This window comes from Otolemur garnettii, unplaced genomic scaffold (assembly GCF_000181295.1).
Source record: "Otolemur garnettii isolate 467f Iridium unplaced genomic scaffold, OtoGar3 scaffold00175, whole genome shotgun sequence".
Taxonomy (NCBI): Eukaryota; Metazoa; Chordata; class Mammalia; order Primates; family Galagidae; genus Otolemur; species Otolemur garnettii.
The window spans coordinates 1,432,732-1,459,715 of record NW_003852570.1 but is presented as its reverse complement, the minus strand read 5'-3'; the positions used below and the strand labels follow the sequence as shown (position 1 = coordinate 1,459,715).

Below are 26,984 nucleotides of genomic sequence, written 5' to 3'. Positions count from 1 at the left end.
ACAAAGACTTATAATTGTTAAGGTTCAGTTGCATTAGGTTTCTAATTGAGTTGTGTAGGGTAGTTGATGGAACTGAGAAATACCAACTAACAATAGTAATAAACTAATTAAATGAATAAGCTAACTGTCCTAAAATAAATACTTATGTACATAAGCTTTAAGGGACTGCATAGAACTTCTGGATAAGGTTTAGTTACTTTAAACATCCTAAAAGAGTATCTTGCTCCTTCACAAGAGCTCAATCCCCACAGGATCTAAAACTATAAATTTTTAAAGACTAAATTTGCAAGGACTTACCAGGTCAGTTCCTTTTTTACTGATAAGTTGAAGATTATAAACAATGGGATCTCCTTTTATTGGCTCCAAAGACTCCCATTTGATCTCACAAATATTGCTATTCAGCTGATGTAATTTAGGTGCTAAAAAAAGAGAATTTCAGATTAGAGAGTTCCCATTTTTCCTGGGCAATGTTGAATACATTGTAACCTCATACAATTCCATGGCCATTAAAAGAAGCCTGTATAGGCTTAATCTAAGAAGTATATGACAGTTCTTATTGGAAAGCCTTTTACTGTACCATCAGGCATCTTAATGATTGTAATAAAAACTTTAAGAAATTAAAGCAATCAATAATCCATGTTTTGATTTTCTAGTAAGATTTCATTATAACTTTTGTGATACATTATCCATTCATAAGGATTTTAATGTATATTAATAATTTTATTTTAATATCATGGAAAATGTGTCAGGTAACTAGGGCAAGCTTTTTATTTTATATTATTAATTGCTCTACACTTTAGGGAAATGGTGCTTAAATATATAGGACATTATTCAGAAAGAGAGTAAGGCATTCTTATGGTCTTAGACAAGACATGTTTAATTCTAAGATGTTCCAGTTAGCTTTACATCAAAGACAAATTATTTTCTAATAGTGATTGGACTCATGTGTGGATTAAGTAGAACAATGAAATCTTACAATTAAGAAGGACCATTCAATAAAAAAAAAAAATTAAGAAGGCAAATATCATCAAATCCCAGGCTCCAGTGACAGTAAATTGGACTCTTTGTTAAGTATTATTAATAGCATTTTATTTTGTTATTCAAATAATGAGAGTATATTCAGAGTGTCAGATATTAATCTTACTAAACTTATATAGTCTTATATTTCAGCTTTAATCACACCTATCAATAAATATCTTTTGTGCAATAATCCATTTGAGAAAAGAAAAGATATAGCAATGAGTGGATATCATGACAAAGTAAATGGGAATCAGGAGTATAAAATTCTAATCTTGGTTCTGCCACTGACACAGGGTGTCCTTTAGCTAAGCAACTTACATTTTGGAGACTTAGCTTCTTTCTTTTGAGAAATGAGTGATAGTAGATAATCCATAATTAGTACTAGTCTCTTTTGGTATTATATTGTTGAATATTTAAAATAAAAGGTAAAGCTGAATTTTGTATATGAACTTTTGGAACTCTAATACACCTTTCAGTGTCATGGCTTATAATACTTACCTTTAAGTGTGGCTGGTGGAGTTTTGGTTGTAGTGAAAGTATAGATACCAGACAGTGGTCCTTCACCAGCTTCATTGCATGCCTGGATTTTAAATTTGTATTGAGTATATTCACCCAATCTTTGCACTTTGTGAGTCTGACAAGGTCCATGGTAAATGATAGAAAATCTGGAGATGGGAAAGGAGATGAGGGAAGTAATATTACTAATCAACAGTTATACAGATGCAAATAACTATTTGTATAACTAACTTAAAACTGGTTTTAAAACCTCAATGAGGCCTAAGTAAATAAATTCAAACTCAGATAGATAAAACAAAGAAAAAAATCAGGTTGTAAGTGTCCAAATGGCAAGATTGTGGCTTTCATGCTTTTTAGGTAACTTCTATTCCTTGATACTTAATGTGTATTATATAAAGGGAAGAATAATTTTGAGAATAAAAAGAGATAGATCAATTATGAGCAAGAATTTAAGAAAGTATATTTAACATGGTAATAGCCTTATTTCATATCTGTTAATTCATTGAAACCACTTTGGATTATAGCATGCAGATAAATTTTAACTACTCAGGCATAAACAAGAATAAAATGATGTCTTTTGCAGTAACTTGGATGAAACTGGAGGCCATTATGCTAAGTGAAGTATCTCAGGAATGGAAAAACAAATAGCTTATGTTTTCAAAAGTGGAAGCTAAACAAAGAGTATACATGATCATACAGAGTGGTATAATGGACACTGGAGACTCAGAAGGTGAGTGGGCAGGAGGAGGGTGAGGGATGAAAAAATTACCTTCAATGTACAATATTTGGCTGATTGGTACACTAAAAGCCCAGAATTCACCCTTATATAATTCATCCATATAATAAAAAAAAAAAAAAACACTTGAACCCCCAAGCCTATTTTAAAAATATGAAATTTTAAAACAATTTTATTATAATACATATTAAAATAGTAAAAATAGGTTACCTGCCAGAACAATCTCCCATTAACAAGTTGTAGCTTATAAGGTTGGAAAGCAACCCCTTGCTCACAGGGTTACCCCATTTAAGTTTGAGGCTCTGGTGTTTAGAGACTACACAGTCAAGATGTGGAGGCTCAGGTGGCAGTGGCTTAGTTTTGATTCTTATTGATTGGCTAAAAGGGCTTAGTCCATAATGGTTGATAGCTTGAATTCTGATTCTAATGTTCAGAAGAAAAAGTTAAAATATATTAATTTATATTTATAAAATAAAATCATATAACCTAACCCCCCAGTAACTATGTAGACTATTCACCAACATATTGTACTAATTATTAGAGACAAATATTCAAAAGAAAAATCTTGAATGTGCATAATCACCATTGACAATTGTTGATGAGAGGGAAAAACTGGCTCTTCGTGTGCTAAATTTGTCCAAAACAGTAAAACTCACTTTCAAAGGAAGTCCTATGTAGACTACATAAACTATAAAAATGTAGATCTGCTCAAATTCTCAAAAAGCTTTCCATTTACCCAAAGTAAGATACGTGTGACTTACTTGTATATGGTGTCAGGCTGTAGATTTTTCAAAAGATACTCTGTTACTCTCTCAACAGTCAAAATTTTTCTATTTCCATATTCAATGTTATATCCAGTGATTGGAGAGCCATGGCAGTCTGGTTCCTCCCATTGAATAGCAATGCAAGATGATGCCAATTTGGCAGGCACTTTGTTTTCAACTTCATGTAATATTGGTACTATTGCTGGTATTGTTGCTGGTGTGGTTACTATGCCAGTTCCTCCAAACATTCCAACCCCAGCTATGTTTACAGCCTAAAAGTATATACTTTGTTAGAGATTCATTAATTTTTGTGCATAAACCATATTTTTGCATAACAAAATAAATGTTCATGAACTCATAGTCTAAAAATGTGGTCCTAAGTTGTTGAAATACATGATGAAATTTTAGGTGGCATATTTAAGAAGGTGAAGAGTACAACTACAGGTGGTAAGTGAAGAGTGCCAATACAGACACTTCAGAGAAACTATGTCCAAACCAAACTCATCAATTACTCCACCAAATGTTTTTCTTTTCCTTTATCTTGTAGTTTCTATTTCTGTTGGCAGTAGCTGGAAGTTCACATACATTCACAAAGTTTCATTAACTTTATAAAAATGTTTTTGAGGTCATTATAGCTTCACATGTACTCTTTGTCCACTGTTCCCCAAAATAATATTTTGTATAGCTATAGTACAATATAAGAACCAGGAAACTGATGATAAAATCCATTGGCATTATTCAGATTTCATCAGTTTTACATGCACTTGTATGTGTGTGTATTTAGTATTATGTATTTTTTTCACATGTATCTTCATATGACCACCACCAAAGTTAAGATGTGGAAGTATCCTTGTGTTATCCTTTTATAGTCATAATAACCTCCTTTCCTCTTCCTCTTCCTAACCCCTGGCAATCATTAATTTGCTCTTCATCTTTGTAATTTTGTCATTTTTAGAGTGTTATATAAATAGAAACATTCAATATGTGAAATTTCATATAGGTTTTTTTTCAGTCAGTATAATTCCCTTGAAATCCATCATAAGCATTGTGTATATTGATAGTTTGTTCTTGTTATTTTGGAGTACTATGCTATGGGATGGATGTACCATAGTTTGTTTAACCATTTACCTGTTGAGGGACATCTAAACTGTTTCTAGTTTTGGATTCTTACAAATAAAGATGTGGTGAACATTTATGTAATGTTTCTTGTTTGTGTGTATATACATAAGTTCTAATTTCCCTGGGATAAGTGCCCAAGAGGTCTGGGTATATAAGTGCATGTTTAATTTTATAAGAAACTGTCATAATCTTTTCCAGAGTGGCTATAATTCCCACCAGAAATTTATGTGTGATGCAATTTCTCCACATTCTTGTCAGTATTTGATGTTGTCACTATTTCTTCTTTTGGCCATTCTGATAGGTGTGTTGTGGCATTTCACTGTGTTTTTCCCTAATAGCTAAAGATGTTGAACAGTTTTTCATGTGCTCCTTTGCCATCCATTTTCTTTTTTTTTTTGCAGTTTTTGGCTGGGGCTGGGTTTGAACCTGCCACCTCCAGCCTATGGGATCGGTGCCCTACTCCTTTGAGCTACAGCCACCGCCCCCGATCTGTGTTCTTCAGTGAATTATCTGTTTGTGTTTTTTGCCCATTTTCTAACTGGGTCATTTGAATTTTTAATTGTTGTGTTTGGAGAGTTCTTTATATATTCTAGATACTTGTTCTTTGCCAAATAGGCTTTGCAAATATTCTTTCCAAGTGTATAGCTTATCTTTTCATCCTCTCCACAAGACCTTTTGTACAGTAAAAATTATTAGATTTGAGGAAGTCAAATTTATCACTTTTTGGTTTTATGGCTTAAACTTTTGTTATCAAGTCTATTTTCTTTCAACCTTTTTAATCTATGTTTACACGGATGGAGCTGAAACATACTCTTTTAAGTAAAGTATCTCAATAATGGAAGAAAAAGTATACAATGTACTCAGTACTTTTATGAAACTAACTTATATTTAAAGTCTATTTTTTAATTATTTGTCTAGTGATAAAGCCCAAAGATTTTCTCTTATGATTTTTCCTGATTTTTTTTTTTTACTTTCATGCTTTAGTTTTCTGTGATCCATTTTAATTTTTGTATAAGATGTGTGAAGTTCAGGTTGATATTCATTATTTTTGTCCATAGATATTCAATTTCTCTGGCATATGTTGAAAGCCTATTTCACTTCATTTGCACCTCATCAAAAGTCACTTTGGCATACTTGTGTAAGTTTATAACTAAGTTCTTTGGTTCTTTATTCTGTTACATTCACTTATATATCTATCCTTCCACCAGTACCACACTGTCTTGATTGCTGTGGCTATGGAGCAAGCTTTAACATTGGATAGAATGATTTCTTTCACTTTTTTTCTTTCAAAATCAATTTATCTATTTTAGGTCCTGTGCCTTTTCATATACAATTTAGAATGAGATGTATGTCTATAATAACCTTGCTAGGATTCTTATAGAAATGAATTTTACCTATAGATCAATTTGGGGAACACTAGCATCTTTATTAAGTTGAGTCTTCCTATCTATGAACATGGTATATCTCTATTTGTTTAGGTTGCCTTTGGTTTCTATGATCAACATTTGGTAATTTTCAGAATACATATACTGTACACATTTTTCTGGGCCTTTCCCTCATATTTCATGTTTTGTGGAGCAATTATAAATAGTATTGTGTGTTAAATTTTCTGTTTCTACATGTTCATTGTTAGTGTACAGAAATGTGATTGATTTTTGTTTGTTGATCATGTATCCTGGAACCTTGCTGAATTTATGAAATAGTTCTAGGAGGTTATTTTTCCTGCATTCCTTGGGATGATCTATGTAAAAAATCTTGTCACCTAGAAAACAGGGACATTCTTAGTTCTATTTTTAATTTCAAAATTAAAGGGGGTACGAATATTTTTGTTATGTGGATACTAGGTATAATGCTAAAGTCAGGACTTTCCATGTGTCTGCCATCAGGATAGTAGTCTTAGTTCTTCTAAATTTGTGTACCTTTTATTTCCTTTACTCACCTTATTGCAGTGGCTGAAGCTTCCAGTAGCGTTGAATAACAATGTTGAGAGCTAACATCTTTTCCTTGTTCCTGGTAGCAAGGAACAGCATTGAGCTTTTCACCATTAAATATGATGTGAAATGTAATATTTCTATAGAATTTCTTAATCAAGATGGGGAAGTCCCCCTCTGTTCCTAATGTTCTGAGAGGTTTTTTTTTTTTTCTTATCATGAATGGGCATGAATGGGCATTACATTTTGTCAGCCATGTTTTCTGTGTTTTCAATTGATATGATCATATGATTTTTCTTCTCTAGTCTCTTGATGTGGTAGATTACATTGGTTAATTTTTCAATTTTGAACCAGCTGTGCAAACCTGGAACAAATCCCAACTTTTCATGGTGTATAATTGTTTTTATACATTGGTGAATTTCATTTGACGGTATTTTGCTGAGGTATATTTATGTTTAAATTAATGAGTTATTGATCTGCAGGTTATTTGGATTTGATCTCAGTGTAATAGTAACCTTACAAAATAAATTGGGAGAGCCCTCATCTTCTACCTTATGGAACAGAATGCGTAAAATTAGTGTTAATTTTTCTTTAAGTGCTTTGTAAAATTCTCCAGTGAAACCATATGGGCCTTGGGATTTCTTTTTCAGGATTTTTAAATTTATGGATTCAGTTCTTTGATGACTATAAGGCTATTTATATCATCTAAGTCATGATGGCGGAATTTCAGTAGTTTGTGATTTTTAAGGAAGAATTTCATTTCTTCTATATTGTTATATTATAAAATTGTTCATGAAATTACCCTTTTCTTTTAATGACTGTAAAATCTGTAGAGATATCCCATTTTATTCTGTTTTAATATTTTCTATCTTTTTTCTTTTAATCAGTCTTATAAGCAGCTTATAAATTTTATTGTATTTTTTGAGAGCACCTGATTTTTGTTTCATTGATTTTCTCTATTGTTTTCCTGCTTTAAATTTGACTAATTTTCACTATATCTTTTTATTTACTACCTTGTTCTTACTTTGAACATATTCTATTAATCTATAAAGTTATCACTCCTACCTACTAGTTGAGATAGAAACTTACATAGATTTGAGGGTTTTTTTTTCTTTCACTTGAAATGTGAGCATCTGGTTCTGTGAATTTCTTTCTCAGCACTGCTTTAAGTGCAAACCAACATAGGTGGGATTTTAATTTTAATCTGTTCCATACATTACATTTTTTTCTTTGAGATTAATTTTTTGATCCATGGATCATCTGGAAGTCTATTGTTTAATTTTAGAGATATTCCTGTTGTCTTTCTGTTATTGATTTCTAGTTTGATTCCATTATAAACAAAGAACACACTGTATAATTTCAATTATTTTACATTTGTTGAGACTGTATTATGGCTCAGGATATGGCCTATTTTGGTGAATTTACTATAAGCACTTGAAAAAGAATGTGTAATCTCTTGTTGGGTAGCATATTCTATATATGTTTATGAGATCTCATTGGTGATGGTATTGTTCAGTTCTTGTATATCCTTGATCATTTGGTTTAATAGTTTTACCAATTGCCAGAGGAGGGCAGTTTGAAGTCCCCAACTATTCATGTAGATTTTACCTATTTGTCCTTTATGCCTGTTAGTTTATGCTTCATGTATTTTGAGGCTCTGTTGCTCTGTAAGAGTTGATTTATCCTTTTATCATTACATAATACATCTATTTGTCTCTAACAATTTCTTTCTTTTAAAGTCTATACTATCTAATACCCATGTAGGCACTCAGGTTTTTGGTTTTATTACTGATGGCATTGTATATCTCTTTCATTCTTTAATGTCTAACATTAGACAGGTTATTGTATTTGAAGTAAGTTTTTTTTTTGTAGACAGAATATTGTTTTATCATGTTTTTAAATGTACTCTGCCAACTCTATTTTTTTTTTTACCAGATTTAACTATTTTTAATTGTTTGAGGTTCATTGAGGATACAAAATATAGGTTCCACTGATTGCATTTGTTAGGTAAAGTTCCTCTTGTAATTGTGCTTCTCCTCCAAGATGTGTGCCATACATCATGACCCCCATCCCCCTCTCTCTTCCCCTCTCCTGATCACCCATTTACCTACCCCACACCTTGTATTAGATCATCTACTGCCTTCAAATTAGAACTGAGTACATTGGATTCTTGTTTCTCCATTGTTGTGATGCTTTACTAAGAAAAATGTGCTCCACCTCCATGCAGGTTAATATAAAAGATGTAAAGTCTCTATCTCTTTTAATGGCTGAATAGTATTACATGGTATACATATAGCCCAGCTTATTAATACATTCCTGGGTTGGTAGGCATTTAGGTTGTTTGCACATTTTGGCAATTGTAAATTGAGCTGTGATAAACAGTTCTAGTGCAAAAGTCATTCTGATAAAAAGATATATTTTTCTTCTGGGAGATGCCTAGTAATGGGATTGAGGGATCAAATAGGAGGTCGAATATGAGTTCTTTAAGGGTTCTCCATGCTTCCTTCCAAAAATGTTGAATTACTTTCCAGGCCCACCAGAAGTGTAAAAGTGTTGCCTTCTCTCTACATCCATGCCAGCATTTGCAGCTTTGAGACTCTATGATGTAAGGTATTCTCACAGGGGTTAGGTGAATCTCAGGGTAGTTTTGATTTGCATTTCTCTGATGATCAGAGATGATGAGCGTTTTTTCATGTTTGTTATCCATTACTCTGTCTTCATCAGAGAATGTTTTGTTCGTATCTCTTGTCCAGAGGTAGATGGGATTGTTGGCTCTTCTTTTGTTCATTAATTTGAGTTGTTCATTAAATGGTTGATTCTAGTTATCAACCATTTGTCAAATTCATACCCTGAAAATATCTCATCCCATTCTGAAGGTTGTTTTTTTGCTTTACTTGTTGTGTCCTTGGCTATCCAAAACTTTTCAGCTTAATTAAGCCCCATTTGTTAATTTTTGTTGTTGTTGCAATGACTACTGAAGTCTTTGTCATAAAATTTTTCTCCAATCCAACATCACCAAAAGTTTTCGCCCCACATTCTTCTAAGATTTTTATTATGTTGTGTCTTAGATTTAAGTCTTTTATCCATCTTGAGTTAATTTTTGTAGGGGTGAAAGGTGTGGGTCGAGTTTTATTCTTTTACATGTGCTTATCCAGTTCTCCCAACACCATTTGTTAATTAGGGATTATTTTCCCCACGGTATGCTTTTGTTTGATTTATCAAAGATCAGGTGGCAAGTAGAGACTGATTTCCTCTCTTGGTTTTCTGTTATGTTCCATATGTCTATGTCTCTATTTTTATGCCAATTCCATGCTGTTTTGATTACCGTGGACTAGTAATGTGGCCTGAAGTCTGGAACGGTGATGCTTCTGACTTTGTTTTTATTGCTAAGAATAGCTTTAGCTACATGGTTTTTATTCTGGTTCCATATGAAAAGAAATACTATGTTTTCTAGTTCTTCAAAATATGATGCTGTTATTTTAATGGGGATTGCATTGAATCTATAGATTGCTTTGAGTAGAATAAACTTTTTTTTAAAATTAAATCATAACTGTGTACATTAATGCAATCATGGAGTACAGTGTGGTCTTTTCATATACAATTTGAAATATTTTCATCATGGAAGAAGCCCAAGTGCCCATTAATCCATGAACGGATCAATAAATTGTGGTACATGTATACCATGGAATACTATGCAGCCATAAAGAAAGATGGAGACTTTACCTCCTTCATGTTTACATGGATGGAGCTGGAAAATGTTCTTCTTAGCAAGGAATCTCAAGAATGGAAGAAAAAGTATCCAATGTACTCAGCCCTATTATGAAACTAATTTATAGCTTTCATATGAAAGTTATAACCTAATTATAGCCTAAGAATATGGGGAGGGAAGAGGGGGAGGGGAGGAGGGGTGGATGGGTTGAGAGAGGGTGATTGAAGTTAAACAGTTTGAGAATAAACATTTTGATGATGTTAATTCTTCCCTGGGAAGAGCCTGGTATATTCTTCCACTTGTTTGTGTCTTCCACAATTTCTTTTCTTAGGGCTTCATAATTCTCTTTGAAAAGATCTTTTACTTCCTTTGTTAGGTATATTCCTAAGTACTTCATTTTCTTTGAAGCTACTGTTAAGGGAGTTGTGTCCTTAATTTGCTTCTCAACTTAGCTGTTATTGGCATATACAAATGCTACTGGTTTATAGACATTGATTTTATACATTTTATACTGTGAGACAATACTATATTTTCTGATGATTAACAGGAGTTTTGTGGAGTTTCTGGGGTATTGTAAGTGTAAGATCATATCATTAACAAAGAGAGAGAATTTGACTTCCTCTTCTCAATTTGGATGCCCTCTATATCCTTCTCTTGGCTGATTGCATTGGCTAGAACTTCCAGAACTATGTTAAATAATAGTGGCAATAGTGGAAATCCTTGGTTCCAGTTCTAAGTGGAAAAGCTTTCAGTTTTACACCATTCAGTATAATGTTAGCTGTGAGTTTGTCATAGTTGGCTTCAATCAGTTTAAGAAATGTGCCACCTATGCCTACTTTCTTAAGTGTTCTTGGTAGAAAGAGATGCTGAATTTTGTAAAATGCTTTTTCTGCATCTATTGAGAGGATCATATGGTGTTTGTTTTTGCTTCTATTGATATGATGTATTACATTTATGGATTTGCATGTGTTAAAGCAGCCTTGCATTCCTTGGATGAAACTTACTTGATCATATTGTATAATTTTTTTTTAATGAGTAGCTGCAATCTATTAGCTAAGATTTTCTTTAGTATTTTTGCATTAATATTCATTAGTGAAATATGTAGTTCTACTTTTTGGTTGGGTCCTTTCCTGGTTTTGGAATCAAGATGAGGTTTGCTTCATTGAATGTGTTGGGCATGGTTCCTTTCTTCTCAATATTTTGGAATACGTTCTGCAGTATAGGTACAACCTCATTTTTAAACGTGTGATAGAATTCTGATGTGAAGCAATCTGGTCCTGGGCTTTTTTTGTTGGAAGCTTTTTTTATTGTTTCTGCAATTTCAGTGCTTGATATTGATCTGTTCAAGACATATATTTCTTCCTGATTAAGTCAAGGAAGATAGCAGGATTACAAGTATTGGTCCATTTCCTTCACATTGTCAAGTTTTTAAAGATTTAATTTTTCTGTTTCTAGATAATCCGGCCAATGGTTCATCAATTTTATTTATCTTTTTGAAGAATCAACTTCTCATTTGATTAATTTTCCAAGTGATTGTATTATTTTCAATTTCATTTATTTCTGATTTAATATTAGTTATTCATTTTTTTTTTTTTGCTAAGTTTGGGATTGGATTGCTTTCCTTTTTAATTTCTTTAAGTTTATTCATTAGATTGTTGATGTGTTCTCTTTCTGTTTTTTGGATATAGACGACAAATATTATAAATTTCTCTCTTAGGACTGCTTTTGCAGTGTCCCACAGGTTTTGGTGTCTTGTGTCTTCATTGTTGTTATGCTCAAGGAAGTTAATGATGTATTTTTTTATGTGTTCTTTGACCCAACTGTCATTCAGCCTAAGGTTTTTAAGTTTCCATGCCTTTGTGTGGGGATGAAAATTTTTTTTGGAGTTGAGTTCCACATTTATTGCCTTTTGGTCTGAGAAGATACAAGGCATATTTTAAGTTATTTTGATTTTGTTGATATTTGATTTGTGTCCTAGGATATGATCTATTTTGGAGAATATTCCATGGGCCATTGAGAAGAAAGTATGCTCTTTAAATTTGTGATTGAATGTTATGTACATGTCTATCAAGCACAGTTGTTCTAGGGTCATGTTTAAATCCCTTATATCTTTGTTTACTTTCTGTGGAAGGATGTGTCCAGATCAGTAAGAGGAGTATTAAAATCCCCTGCTATTATAGTGTTATGGGATATCATATTGCTCAGACTAATTAAGGTCTGTTTCATAAATTTGGGAGCATTTAAGTTGGGTGCATAAATATTTAGAATTAAAATGTGTTCTCATTGTATTGTTCCCTTGACCAATATGAAGTGTCCATCTTTGTCTTTTTTGACTTTAGTTGCTTTAAATTTACTTGTATATGAAAAGAAGATTACAACCTCTCCTTTCCTGTGATTTTCATTTGCCTGCAAAATTGTCTTTCATCCATTAATCCTGAGTTTTACTTTGTCCTTCAAGGCTAGGTGTGTTTTCTACAGACAACAAATGGATGGCTTGTCCTTTTTTTTATCCAATCAGCCAGCTTATGCCTCTTCAGTGGGGAATTGAAGTCATTCACATTTATTGACAATTAATAAGTGTGGTTCTATTCCTCTTAATTTGTGAAAGTCCATTGCTTAATTTTATCTTTTGCATCATTACAGAAGTTAAGTTTTGTCCTCTAGTTTCTGGGTGTTTAGTTTTCTGGTGGTCTATTGTGATGGTCATTGTGGAGAATAGGTCTAAGTATTTCCGGTAGAGCTGGTATTATTGTGGCAAAGTTCCTCAATGTTTGCATATCAGTGATTTGATTTCTCCATCAATTTTAAAGCTTAGCTTGGCAGGATATAGAATTCTGGGCTGAAAAAAAATTTTTTTTTAAGTAGATTAAAGCTAGATGACCATTGTCTTCTGGCTTGAAAAGTTTCATTTGAGAAGTCCTTAGTCACCTTTATGGACTTTCCCCTGTAGGTTCATTGGCATTTTTCCTGGTAGGTTGCAGAATCTTCTCTTTCATCTTGAGTTTGGATGGGTTCATGAAAATGTGTCTTGGAGAAGCTCAATTTGAGTTGACGTGACACAAGACCTCACCTCCACCAAATAGAGAAGAAAATAAAAATACTATAAATCAAATCAAAATAAAGAAATAAAAAACTTGAGGGATAAAATTAGGGGAAAAACGATGAACAGTGGCTGAAAAACTAGCAAAAATGAAACCCTTATAATTAAGTAATGCAAAAATGAAACATTATAATACATGAGAAAAAATGAAGAAAAGAATCTGGTGGGAAAAAAAGGTACACAAATTAAAAAAATGTATTTTTTCATACATATATAATATATGTATATATATAATATATATGTATGCGGATATAGATATATAGATATATATTGTTGAATATTGCCTGGGCAATAGGTAATCTTCTGGGTTGGGAGACGGTAATCACAATACTGATACAAGTGTATAAGCTGGAGACTGGAAGCCTCTGCTGACTTCTTTGTCCTTAAACCCCACAGGATTGGGAGCCTGAAGCTCTCCTCATAGTGCTTAATAGATATGCCTTGACCTTTCCAAACTGTGTATCCTTGTTGGGTAGTGGCTTTCCCAGGAAAGCGTGTGTCACTCAGGTCTCTCCAGGTGTGGCTGTCTGCTTATCAGGCACGCCAAAACTGGCCTTGGTCTAGGACCCTGAGGGCCGAATCTGCAAGGCATCTCTCCCACAATCGCTGCACCCAGCCTGCAGCTGAACAATAAAAGCTCTGCTGTGCCCCAATGGCTTAGTCCTGGCACTGTTTAAAGTCATTTTTTTACTCACCCAAGCTCTCCCAATGTAATCAAAACCAATTTCCCATGTCCGAAACAACAACAACAACAACAACCTGCAGGGAAGGCCTTCCCTGTCTGCAAACTCTCCCTGCTGCTGCTGCTGCAGCTGCCACAGTCTGGCCCTCTGCCTGAATGCAAGTACTTGCTGCTTCTCCACTGCTTTCATCCTCCGCTTTGCATTCTGAAGTCTCCTGCTGCCTCCCCATGCCCCAGAACGGATGTTTCTGGGCAGAGCCCACAATCCAGAGGTGCCTGGATTCTATCCCTAATCTCACTATGCCTGGCTGCAAATAAGCTGTCTCCAGTTTGCCATTTTACTCCCCCTTCTCATCTCTGTCTTTTAATTGACAATATTAGACCATTTGCATTTAAGGTATTATTGATATGCTAAGCCTTAATATTACTGTTGTTTTCTGTTTGTTCCTTCCATTTCTCATTCTCCTGTTTTGCTTTTCTTACCTTCCTGTGTGATACTTGAACACTTTTCAGCATTCCAATTCGATTTGATTTAGTTCTAGTGTTTTTGAGCATTTTGCTTAGCAGTTTTCTTAATGATTACTTACTCTAAGTATTAAACTATGCATGTGTAACTTATTACAGTCTATTGGTATTAATGTTTTGCCACTTTGAGTAAAGTTTAGATACTTTACTTCAATTTAGGTACCTTTGTTTTCCTCAGTTTTAAAATATGACCATCTTAAGTATTTCCTCTCTATGTATTGAGTGCTACATCAGTTGGGGTTAATATTTTTGCTTCTTTAAGGAAAATGATAGTCAATTATATTTATCCCCATTTTTGCCCGTTCCAATTATTTCTTTTCTGAAGTTCCAAACCTTCTTCTCTTATTTACTGTTTGTGTAGAGAATTTTCATTAGCTATTTTTAAAAGGTAGGCTTGATGGTAACAAATTTTTTTAGTTTTCTTTCATTAGAGAATGCATTTATTTCTTCTTCATTCCTGAAGGATAATTTTGCTGCATATGGATATTTTCAGTACTTAAAAATGTGCCACTGTTTTTCTTGCCTCCATGGTTTCAGATGAGATATTCACTATCATTTGAATTGATGTTCTTCTATAAGATGAGATATTCACTATCATTTGAATTGATGTTCTTCTATAAGTAATGCATCATTTCTTTCTGGGTGCTTTAAAGATTTTTTTCTTTGATTTTTTTTCCTAGAATTTGATAATGATTTGTAGAGCATATTTCTTGGGTTAATTGTATTATAGGATTACTTAACTTCTTTAATCTCTTGTTATTTTTTACCTCAAATTGGAAAGTATTCACTATTTCATTATGTACTTTTCAGTCTCACTCTTTATCTTCTCTGTTTCTATAATTATGACTTTAATTGTATGAATATTATCTCTTTTGTTATTGTTTCATATCTGCCTGAGACTCTGTTCATATTAATTATTTCTAAATCCTCTTTGGTGATCAGGTTGGGTAAATTCTAGTAATCTGTCCTCAAGTTCACTGATTATAATCTTCTGTAATCTCTAATACTGAGCCTTTCCAGAGATTTTTTTATTTTGGCTGTTGTATTTTTCAGTTCTATGATTTCTATTTGGGTCTTTTCTATGACTTATTTGTTGATTTTTTTTTCTTATTTTTAAAATTGGTTTCATGATAACTCATAGTTGCTTGTTGAAGTATTTTCTTGATGGATGCTTAAAATCCTCGTCAGGTAATTCAAAGCTCTGATTTATCTCACAGTGTGCTATTTATTTATTTATTTTGTCATTCAAGTTGTTATTTTACTGGTTCTTTTTATAACAAATGATTCCTTATTTATTTTGGGCATTTTGAATATTATGAAATTCTGATCATATTTAACTAATTTTTATTATTCAATATCTTTCTAGAAATATAGCAAAAGGGTTGAAAGGAACAGAAATTCAGTTCCTGTCTAGACTCTACTAGCAACTTCTCAGAAAAAGTAGGACAACTATTTGTGCTGAATCATTGCCTCTGAGTGGGAGTATAAGGTCAGCTCCCTACTTGGTCCTTCTGATACCATGGAGGGAGTAGCAGAAAAATGATCCATATTTCTTTGTTCATATATGGTGGAGTGAAAGCATAGCCCCAAGGTGGATATTGTTGACACCTGGAGATGAGTATGATGGTAGTAGGTGTGCCAAGTAGCATAGCTTCCCTATACCTGGATCTGCCTTGTTGATACTGAGTAGGGGTGAAAGCTGAGCTCTTCATTGAACCTTATTGACACCAGATGGCAGGGAGGTGGTGGGGAACTTCAGTACTGACTATAACTGCTTCTTATATCCTCCTTCAATCTCATTGCTGATAAGGGGATATGGAGGTCTGCCCTTCATCAGCCTCACTGACACAAGGGTAGGAGGAAAGAGAAGTGTGGACCAGCTTGAATCACATCATGTTGTTCAGTCTTTTGCTACTCTGTGTGGGTAGAGGCTTAGCTTGCCAATAAACACCACTTCTGCATGCAATTAGAATGCTACTACTTGTTTCTATCAGAGATGTATAGAAGATCATCAGGTCCCTGCTTGGACACACTGTCACTAGTCTTCAGGGGAACGGGAGCAGAGAACCACCTGCTTTTGCCAAGCAGTGGATGAAAGTTTAACATCCTGGTAAGCCCTGACAAAACCATTGCATGGGGAAATTGGAGTGTGTTTTTTGCTTCTAGGGTGGATTGGATGGCTGGTCAGCTTTCTGCTTAGTCTGTTGAATCCCAAGATCTGGGAAAAAGAAGGGGTGTTTATGCTTTTTCCATTAATGTTTGGATAGAATAAAGCAAGTATTGCTAAGGAGGTTTTCTGTTGTTAGGCTACCCTTTTTTCTGGTCACTTTGGTGAAGGTAACAAAGTTTTTTTTTTTTTTTTTTTGGAATTTTTTTTTTCACTGTCCATCTCTGTTGGTAATTCTGAGTTGGAGGCTTCTTTAGCATCTCCTTTCCAGGGTTTATGTGAGGTAATTAGGAAAGACAAAGGGCTCACTACCGCATTTTTCTTTAAGTTGTCAGTTCTCTAGGAAGTTTGCTGCCTTCTATCTCCTTTCAGAGACTTCTTATGCTTATTTGTGGTGTTATATCTCGTAATTTTTAGTTGTAAGAAGGAGAATCTGGGAGTAAAGAGGCTACTACATTTTGGCAAGAACATATTCCATTGGTTTTTATCTCCCTAATATCTTTTAAAACCACTAATATCTCAGCATTCCCACTTCCATAGCTTGAATGTTCATAACCTCATCACCTATATTTTGAACTATTGCAATGACCTCTTAACTAAAAAATACTTATTGTGAGAGAATTTTTTACAATACAAAAAACAGGAATACTCCCCAAAATCTGAAAAAGGAAATAAAAGTTCCTTAAAGGAAATCTGGGGGATGGAGCTTAGATGCCTAGTATTAGGGATCAAGTTATGAGTTTTACAATTCTAGAAATCCAGAAGAGGAAGAGATCACTTCAAACTATGGTTGTCATTGAAACATTTATGCAATAACTGAGTTTTAAGAGATGAGATAGGCAGAGAGCATAGAATGAACAAACATACAAGGCATATACCTGGATCCACCTTGTTGATACTGAGGTGGTAGTGGGGTAGACTTGTTTGTTTGGAATAAAGAGTTTATGCAGTTTTTCCTATTTCATGTTAATTGTCACATTGGGTGTTTATTAAATATACTTATTAGCAAACATCTGAATTAGAAATTTTGATCCATTAGATATAATGGGAGTGTAGGAATCAATATTTTTAAGAAGATTTCACAATTCCTAAGTTTAGGGAAATTTTGAAAGCACAGAATTGCAGAGAAAAATAATGGACAATCTAGTTGGAATGAAACAGTAGCTACCAGATTATGTGGGACTTCAAATGCCAGGTGAAGGAGCTCAGAATGTTGGCACTGAATATGAGCAGTGTTTAAGATTTGAAAGTCTGTGACTCGATCCTGGTCTCTACACTGGAAACACTGCCAATATTATGAATGTGTGTACCATAGGTTAATAGTTGTTGACAACATGTTCACATTGGAAGAACTGTCAGGGTTACCTGGACTCTGCAAAAGTATGTAGTTGCAGGAATCAGACCTTTAACTTCATAGCTCAGGCAAGGGCCAGTGTAAATCAAGTGCATTGATTCTTCAATTTGTCCCCATTCTAGTCTGTAATCAGTGATCTCGGCACCATTACATACAGGAATCTGAAAGATATAACAAACACAGAAATTGAGTTCTTCCTTTTTAAGTGTTTACTACATGAGATACTATGGAAAGTTACAACATAATCCTTTCAATGACAAAGCTTATAATTTATTAAATCATATGAGATATAGACAAGCGTAGAAATAATTAAACAAAGAAGAACACTATAACATTAAAAGGCTCACATAAAATTAAGAAAAGAGATTGGCTTAATCAATATATTAGATAAATGCCTTTAAAATTATTAAAATTATTTTCAAATGGGTTACTTAAGAAAAGTAAACTTAAGATATACTAATGTTGTTTAATATTACTATTGGCTAGTGGGATCAAAAAGAAACCCTAGGGCTGAGTCCAGTAGTAGCTCATGCTTATAATCTTAGCCCTCTGGGAGTCTGAGGCTGGAGAATTGCTTCAGCTCAGGAGTTTGAGACCACCCAGAGCAAGATTGAGAATCCATCCTTATTTAAAATAGAAAAATTAACCAAGCATGACACACACCTTTATCTCCAGTTACTTGGGAGGCTGAGGCAGGAGGATTGCTTGAACCCAGGAATCTGAGATTCTGGGTGCTAGACTGAAGCCATAGTACCCTAGCCCTGGCAGCAGAGTGAGAGTCTTGGCAAAAACCAAAATGAAACAAAGCAAAACAGGGCAGTGCCTGTGGCTCAAAGGAATAAGGCACTGGCTCTATATACCAAAGGTGGCAGGTTCGAACCTGGCCCCAGCCAAAAAGTGCAACAAAGAAACAAAGAACAACAACAAAAAAGAAACAAAAACAACAAACAAACAAACAAACAAACAACAACAAAAAAAAAACCAAGGAAACAAACCCTAGAACTCTCTGGCCTTTATGCAATGATGTGACCATCCCTGTCATTTAAGATTGACAGATCAAGGCTTTTGTTTCACTGCTAGAGTTGGGGAAAAGGGAAAGAAAAATTCATAGACATTCACCTGATTAAATAATTAGACCAGTTTTTATTTTTTGAGCTTAATTACTTTGAAGGGGAAAATATTCACATGGGTGCAAGAAATGTTTGTACATTTCTTAAAGCTTCATTACTTTAGCCATGTTTCTAATGTGTCATATTATAGTGTTACATGAAAATAAATAGGACTAGAGATTTCTCAATGACACTTTCAAGAAAATGCTAAGTTCTATTAAATGGTTTAACTTTATTATTTCTTGTTTTGATCTTAGAACGTTAATTAGTTACTTATTGATAGTCTATTTGGTTTCCCAAAATTATTATCCTCCTCAACAATAGGATCTAGAGAGCAGGATCTCTATTGCCATAATCTTCTTAATACCATTAGAATCAGGGCCTGGGTATATTGTAGAAATCATATTCCAAGGTTTGTGGGATCCGAACTCTAAACTCTGACTCCTTACAGAGTTCCAGATTTTCCAGAAAATGTCTAAGCCAATTACTATATTTTTATATTACCAAAATTAATAAAATTAAATTGATAACATACACTCCAACTAACAACAATGCAGGTTGGACCCTTGCAGGTTAGCACAGGTGTACCACATTGTGAAGGAGGGCCTGGGACTGGTTCACTTTCACATGTCATTGAATGAGATCCAAACTACAAATAAACAACAAACAAATAATCAAACACATGAATGATTGTGCAAGAATGGTCACTCCCCAACTTGACAATAAGTAGAAGCACATATTCATCCAAACTGAAATAAATTACAAATGTGATAACTGAACAATATAACTTCCCCAGTCCCCAGCCCTGGTTGCTGCTTTTCAAAAGTAACTATAGATACTTAAGGAATTAATTTACTCACTATACATCTCACTTCTGAGCCAAGATGCTCTTGTGTGTTGTCTTGGTTACCTTTTGCCTTTTTTACATATAGTGCTTCAGAGTTCCCATTAGCAAGAGAATTCTCTAGAAAAATATGCAAAATAAACTTATTTATTTATTTATTTTTGCAAATCATTTTAAGAGTGTTTCTTTAATATGATGAAGATAATTTAAGATGACTGTATGTTGAAAAAATTAAAGTAACAGAAAACTCAAAATATATTAACTTGTGTCAATTAACTTTTTAATTTACATTTAAAAATTATAGTTTCAATTACTATGTAAGAAAAAATTTGCTGAGAAATATTCAATTTTATTCTAAAATAAAATCATTTGCTGTGCTTTAATAACATTTACTATATGAAAATTAAAAGTTAAAAACAGGAAATTCAGGTCCAGTCATTAAAATCACACAAAGAAGCCTCACCACCTTGCAGGTTTATTTCTCTGGACGTTGTTTTACCATTCAAGAGTGGAGGATGGCAAGATGGAGGAGAAAGAGTAGGTGTTTGAATAATCAATATATCTGAAGGCTAAAAGAAATACATAACATCTTATGACCATACTGAATTCAAGTTCTGTTTTATCAAACATTTAATAATATGAAGAAAAAGTATCCAATGTACTCAGCCCTACTATGAAACTAATTTATAGCTTTAATATGAAAGCTATAATCCAATTATAGACCAAGAATATGGGGAAAGGGGAGGGAGAGGGGAGGGGAGGGGGGAGGATAGGTGGAGGGAGGGTGATTGGTGCGACCACACCTATAGTTCATCTTACAAGGGTACATGTGAATCTTTCTAAATGTAGAATATAAATGTCTTAACACAATAACTAAGAAAATTCCATGAAGGCTATGTTAACCAGTTTGATGAAAATATTTCAAATTGTATATAAAACCATCACACTGTACCCCATGATTGCATTAATGTACACAGCTATGATTTAATAATAAAAAAAATATGATACAGTGCATTTCAGTCCTCAGCTTAAAAACTTTCCCTCATTCTTTTCTCACCTTGCTTTGACCTATTGGTGAAGTGCAAAATACTCTCAGTTTATATGCAGTGCCAGGTTGCAAGTGATCATACATAAATTGCCTTGTATTTCCATTGTAGATTGTGTTCCAGAGATTCACTGAAGGGATACAAACAAATTTATCCAATGTATTTATAAGTAGCTTATAAAGTTATGGTTTCCCATGATTTCTCATTTAGATAATAAGAAGTAACCATTTTGGAAATTAACTTGGTCGAATGACCTATTTACCAATAGTTAAATAACGTATTCTGGTAGAATTAACCATAAAATCATAATATATCAGTAAGTAAACATGATATGTTACTAAAAACTGGACGTATCCAAGTAAGTTCTGGGGTTCAGATAGTAGTATTGTACCAATGTCAATTTCTTGGTTTTGATGTTTGCCCTATGTTTATATCAGATATTAATATTAGCAGAAGCAGAACGAAGGGTTTGTATTAGAAATCTCTGAGCTATTCCTGCAACTTCCAGATGACTCTAACATTACTTCAAAATAAAATCTTTAAAATCTAAAAAAATTATTATGCCTTACCATCTGAATTTTCACTAACTTCTAAACTGTAACTTGAAATGTATGTTCCACCATTATCTTTGGGTGGTTCTGAAAAAAAAAAATAAAATTAACTTCAAAATCTTCCAAAGAAAGTTATACTGTAAATTACCAAAAACATTTTACAGAGGGAAAAATACAAAAAGGAATATTAATAAAGACCATAAAAATCAAATTACATGCCTGTAACATTGGATATAAAACATTTAAATAATATTTTAAAATTATAAAAGACTAAAAGGCTAGGAATATATGCTATAAAGTTGATTTTTGTAGTTTAGAGGAAAAATAATTTATAAATATATATATAATTTCTTGTTAACTTGACATTTATTATTGATATGGTCTTCTGTTTGTGACTGCTAATTAGATGTAATCTTAGTTGGAATGATGATAATATTTAAAGACCCATAAATAATCAATAATTTATTCATGTGTGAATTAATGAGACAGCAATAGAAAACTCAGAGAAAACTAGAAATAGTAAATGGTTTGCAACTAAATTCTTTTATATTGTAGACTATTTCACATATAAATGATTAAGAGAATATTTTACAAAGCTGAGGCAATTAGAGGAAGATTTCTTTTCCATAGTTAATATTAAGACAAGGAAAAATGTAAATACAAAAACAGTACTTACCCCATCCAATTTTTACTTTGTGTGCATGAATTTTTCCCTTTACAAATGGTTTTCCAGGGGATCCAGGCTTATCTGGACAGGTAGTATATTTTACTTCTCCACTGGGATTGCTTCTTCCTTCCATATTATAGGCAAAGATCTGTTTGAGTAAAAGAGAATACATTGGTTGACCATTATAAATAAGTCTAATTTGAAACTGTTCATAGTTTGTAAATATAAAGCAAGCTATTTGAGTGGACTAAATACAAAATAATGTTTAATTTAAAACAAAGCCACTCAGTAGGAGGCAAGATGGTCAACTGGAGCCAGCTTTTCACAGAGGAGAGTTAAAAGACAGAAGTTTATCAAATAGGCTGATGGTTTGGAGCTGAGCCAAGAGAGAAGACTGAAGAATGCCTATCACCCTTGTTGAGGTGAGTTGCACCCCCAAGGAAATAAACAATAGGTACAAAACCCATCACCAAGCAGATGGTAGTGCCCTCCCCCATGAGAATGGCTTGCAGTGTGCTTTCTACAAACAAGCGAGCAGAGTTCAGATTTCTTCTTATTTTATCTCACAGGAGAGAGCTGCTAAAAAACAGATCTCCTTCCCCAGATAGGACCCACTTGTGAGCCTTGGCATTCTCCCACCAGGAACAAAACTGAACATATACTCTACTGCAATTCTGAACTCCTGCACTCCCCTCCACTCCCACTCCAAGGTCTGGAAGACTCCCCCATGAAGTCCAGATTCTTGGGCAATTTCTTGAGAGGTATGGGCAAAGCATGGGCTGCTTGCTACAAGTCTGTACTGAATCAGCAGCATGGTGTAAAGTGGGGACTGTGGAGTGAGGGAGCCAAATGGGAGAAGGAGAAACAGTGCCCCTCGGCAGATCCTGGTGGCAGTGGCAGTGGCAGCAACAATAGGGCTCACAACCCTGGTGATATTTTGGAGAAACACTTCCTGTGTATCTTAGCAACCAGATGGAACTGGGCCTCTAACCCAGGGGCAACTACAGGTGGAAAAGTTCTGGGACAGAAACACAGGCCCCATGAGCAAAGGTTATGCCTGAAGTGGCAACTGCCCAGGTGAGGCATAGCAGGGACTGAGACAAATACGAGTCCTCGGAGGTGGCATACTTCCAGGGTGGGATTGAGTCAGAATTGCTGCTTTTGTGAGCCTAAGATGCACCTGGCACCCAGTAGAGCATATCTGGTACAAGAGCATGCACGGCAGGACATCATCCCCAGGTGGGGCAGGAACTGAGAGCACTTTGTGAGCTCTCATAGTGCCTGCTCCAAAACAGAGCCCAGTGGAGACAGAGATGACAGCTCTGTGAGAATTGGTACAGTGGTGGTGGCACAAGGCGGGGCTGAGTCACAGCGTCTGTGAACTCAAAATGTGCCTGGCCTGCAGTGAAACACAGCCTAGACAGAAACACAAATTCTGTGAGAATAAAACTGACAGCAGCATCAGTCTGGGGTGGGGTTGGGACTGAGTGACACTCCCCAGTTTCCATTGAGCACCCGAGATAGTCAGGCTTCAGCTCCCCTTGCCAGCTGGTGGCAGACAGCGGAAACCTGGTTGAGGAGACATTGATCTCCTTGTGACTCTAGCCAGCACAAAACCCTGTCATATTTGCTCATTGGAGGGAGCTGGGCCACAGCCCTGTGAGGTTATGGGTGACTGGGTGTGATGGAGGTGCAGATGGGGAAGGAGTCATCAATCTCCTCAGACTAACTCATTTGCTGGGTAGGCCTTTCTGATTCCATGGAGCACTGCAGTGAGCCACACTCGAGCTGCCAGAATATACCTTCAATCCAGTTGCTGGAGACCTGTTGATCTCTCTCACTTGATCTGTGTTTGTGTTGACTGGGACATTTGTTTAGAAACTCTTGACCTGGGCCAATCCCCTGAGGAACCTCCAAGGTGGCACCCTGATTGTGTTGTAGTGGGAAGGTTTGATTTTCCTATTGCAATTCTTGCCCATGGAGGGCAGGGTGTCCTAGTTGCTTGTATTTCCACACAGCTGAGACTTCAACCCAGAGTCAGTGATTCACTAGGATGGGACAAAGACCAGCTGAATATAAGACAGAGCCAACTAGCCCCATCACAACAAGCAGGTCCCCAGAGTCTCAGGCTATAGTACTGTACAAATCCTTTGCAAAGCTATAGGGGAAAAGCTGAAGTCACCAGTCCCAGCTCTTTAATAAAGGGCTGGATAATCACAACTCCAGGAGCCTCCAATCAAATTTCACTTTACCTGCTCATCTAGCCAAATGGTGAAAAATAATCTTGGGGCAAAATCAGCGGAAAAACTCTGGCAATGTGAATACTCAGAGTAGATCAACTCCCCCTAGGAATGACAAAGCAAACATACCAGAAGATCCCATTCATAAACAAATGGCTGAGAAGTCAGAAATAGAGTTCAGAATTTGGATGGCAAATAAGATTAACAGAATGGAAGTAAAGCAGGAATTAGAAATTCTAGGAATAACTCAAAAGTTGTCTCAAGAATTCAATGACAAAATCATCAAAGATTTTGAGACATTGAGAAAAGAATTTGCAGGCCTCCAAGAAATACAGTACAATACCTCAGTAACAGAATGAAGCAGGCAGGAAAAAGGATTTCTGACATTGAAGTGTTTGGGAGCATTTGAACACTCCCAAACGCTCAACGAGGAAGAGAAGTGGAGAGCAAAAATGGATCATTCTCTCAGAGAGTTGTGGGACAACTCCAAAAAAGCAAACATTTCCCTTATAGGAATTCCTGAAGGTGACAAGGTTGTTCCAAAAGGCTCAGATGCTCTACTCCAAGAGATAATTGGGGAGAACTTCCCAAACATTGTAAGAGATACTGAAATTCAGATAGCAGAGAGTTTTAGAACCCCAGCACAACTCAATCCAAATAAAGCATCTCCCAGACACATAATTAACTTTGCCAAAGTTAATATGAAGGAGAAAATTCTGCAAGCAGCCATACATAAGTAAACCATAACCTACTTGGGTAAGAATATTAGAATGACTGCACGACTCTCAGCTGAAACTTTTCAAGTGAAAAGAGGAAGGTCATTGACCTTCAACTTCCTAAAACAAAACAACTTTCAATCTAGGATCCTGTATCCAGCTAAACTGAGTTTGAATTATCATGGAGAAAAAATACTTTAATGACATTCACATGTTGAAATTTGCCATAACTAAACCAACTCTCCAGGATATTCTCAGACCCGTCCTCCACAACGACCAGCACAATGCTTTACCACCAAAGTAAACTCACTCAGAAACTTTTGATCAAATTCTAACTTCTACAGTGGCAAAAAGTGTAAAAATGTCCCCTGGACTTTCAAAAAACTTGATACCAAAAATACTACCAGGCTTATAAATACTCTCAATTAAGGTCAATGGCTTAAATTGGACTCTAAAGAGGCACAGGTTGGCTGACTGGATACAAAAACTCAGGCCAGATATCTGCTGCATACCAGAATCTCATCTTACCTTAAAAGATAAATATAGATTCAGGGTGAAGGGATGGACATCTATAATTCAGGCAAATGGAAATTAGAAAAAAGCAGGTGATGCAATTTTATTTGGCTTTAAACCAACAAAAGTAAGGAATGATAAGGATAGTCACTTCATATTTATTAAGGGAAACACTGAACATGATGAGATTTCAATTATTAACATCTATGTGCCCAACCAGAATGCTCCTCCATTTATAAGGGAGATGCTAACAGACGAACAATTTGATATCCTGCAGCACTATGATAGTTTGAGATTTTAACACCCATTTTGCAGTGTTCAATAGATCCTCCAATAAGAAACTAAGCAAATAAATTTTAGACTTAAACTTAATCATTCAACAATTGTATTTAACAGACATCTACAGAACATTTCATCCTAAAAAAACTGAATACACATTCTTCTCATCATCCCATGGAGCATCCTCCAAAATTGATCACATCTTAGGTCACAAGTCTAACCTTAGCAAATTTAAAAGAATATAAATTATTCCTTGTATCTTCTCGGACTATCATGGAATAGAAGTTGAACTCATTAACAACAGGAATGTGCATACTCATACAAAAACACGGAAACAAAATAACCTTATGCTGAATGATAGCAACATAATAGGTAATATTAAGAAAGAAATCACCTAATTTTTGGAACAAAACAATAATGAAGACATGCACTACCAAAACCTCTGGGATACTGGAAAGGCAGTCCTAAGAGGGAAATTTATAGCGTTGCAAGCCTTCTTCAAGAGAACAAAAGAGAGGAAGTCAACAACTTAATGGAACATCTCAAGCAACTGGAAAAGGAAGAACATTCCAACCCCAATCCTAGCAGAAGAAAAGACATATCTAAAATTAGAGAAGAATTAAATGAAATTGAGAACAAAGAATTAAACAACAGATCAATGAATCAAAACATTGATTTTTGAAAAGGTCAATAAAATATATAAACCTTTGGTTAACCAAAACTGAAGTAAGAGTAAAATCTCTAATTTCATCAATCAGAAATGACAGAGGTAAGTTAACAACAGACTCCTCAGAAATTCAAAAAATTCTTAATGAATACTACCAAAAACTCAGAAATATGAAAATATGAAGGAAAGAGACCAATACTTGGAAGCACACCATCTTCCTAGACTTAGCCAGAAAGAAGTGTAAATGTTGAACAGGCCTATATCAAGTCTTGAAATTTCATCAACTATATAAAATCTCCCCCCCAACAAAGTGTGGTACCAGATGGCTTCATATGGGAATTCTACCAAACCTTTAAAGATGAATTAGTACCTATATTATTTAACCTTTTCCAAAATATAGAAAAGGAAGGAATACTTCCCAACACATTTTATGAAGCAAATATCACTCTGTTCCCCAAACCAGGAAAAGACCCAACAAGAAAAGAAAAATATAGACCAATACCTCTAATGAATATTGATGCAAAAATATTCAATAAGATCCTAGAAAACAGAATCCAGCAACACATCAAATTATACACCATGACCATGTGGTTTTATCCTAGGGTCTCAAAGCTGGTTCAACATACATAAATCTATAAATATAATACATCACATAAACAAAATAAAAAACAAAGAGCATATGATTCTCTCAATTGATGTAGAAAAAGCTTTTGATAATATCCAGCATCC

The 26,984-nt window shown here is 34.7% G+C and overlaps 1 protein-coding gene across 1 annotated transcript in view; it reads right to left on the bottom strand.

The window, feature by feature from the left end:
• The window catches only part of LOC100957064 (fibronectin type III domain containing protein 3C1-like), a 42,058-nt gene that overhangs the window by 536 nt on the left and 14,538 nt on the right, over positions 1–26,984 (bottom strand). Inside the window, exons 15-25 of the mRNA XM_012811805.1 lie at positions 21,850–21,988; positions 21,192–21,260; positions 20,634–20,752; positions 20,040–20,145; positions 19,605–19,696; positions 19,268–19,381; positions 17,635–17,784; positions 3,034–3,308; positions 2,483–2,695; positions 1,519–1,685; positions 298–419 (exon numbers count right to left, since the gene is read on the bottom strand). Of these exons, the coding sequence (XP_012667259.1) occupies positions 298–419; positions 1,519–1,685; positions 2,483–2,695; positions 3,034–3,308; positions 17,635–17,784; positions 19,268–19,381; positions 19,605–19,696; positions 20,040–20,145; positions 20,634–20,752; positions 21,192–21,260; positions 21,850–21,988 (1,566 nt within the window). The remainder of the gene's footprint in view (positions 1–297; positions 420–1,518; positions 1,686–2,482; positions 2,696–3,033; positions 3,309–17,634; positions 17,785–19,267; positions 19,382–19,604; positions 19,697–20,039; positions 20,146–20,633; positions 20,753–21,191; positions 21,261–21,849; positions 21,989–26,984) is intronic.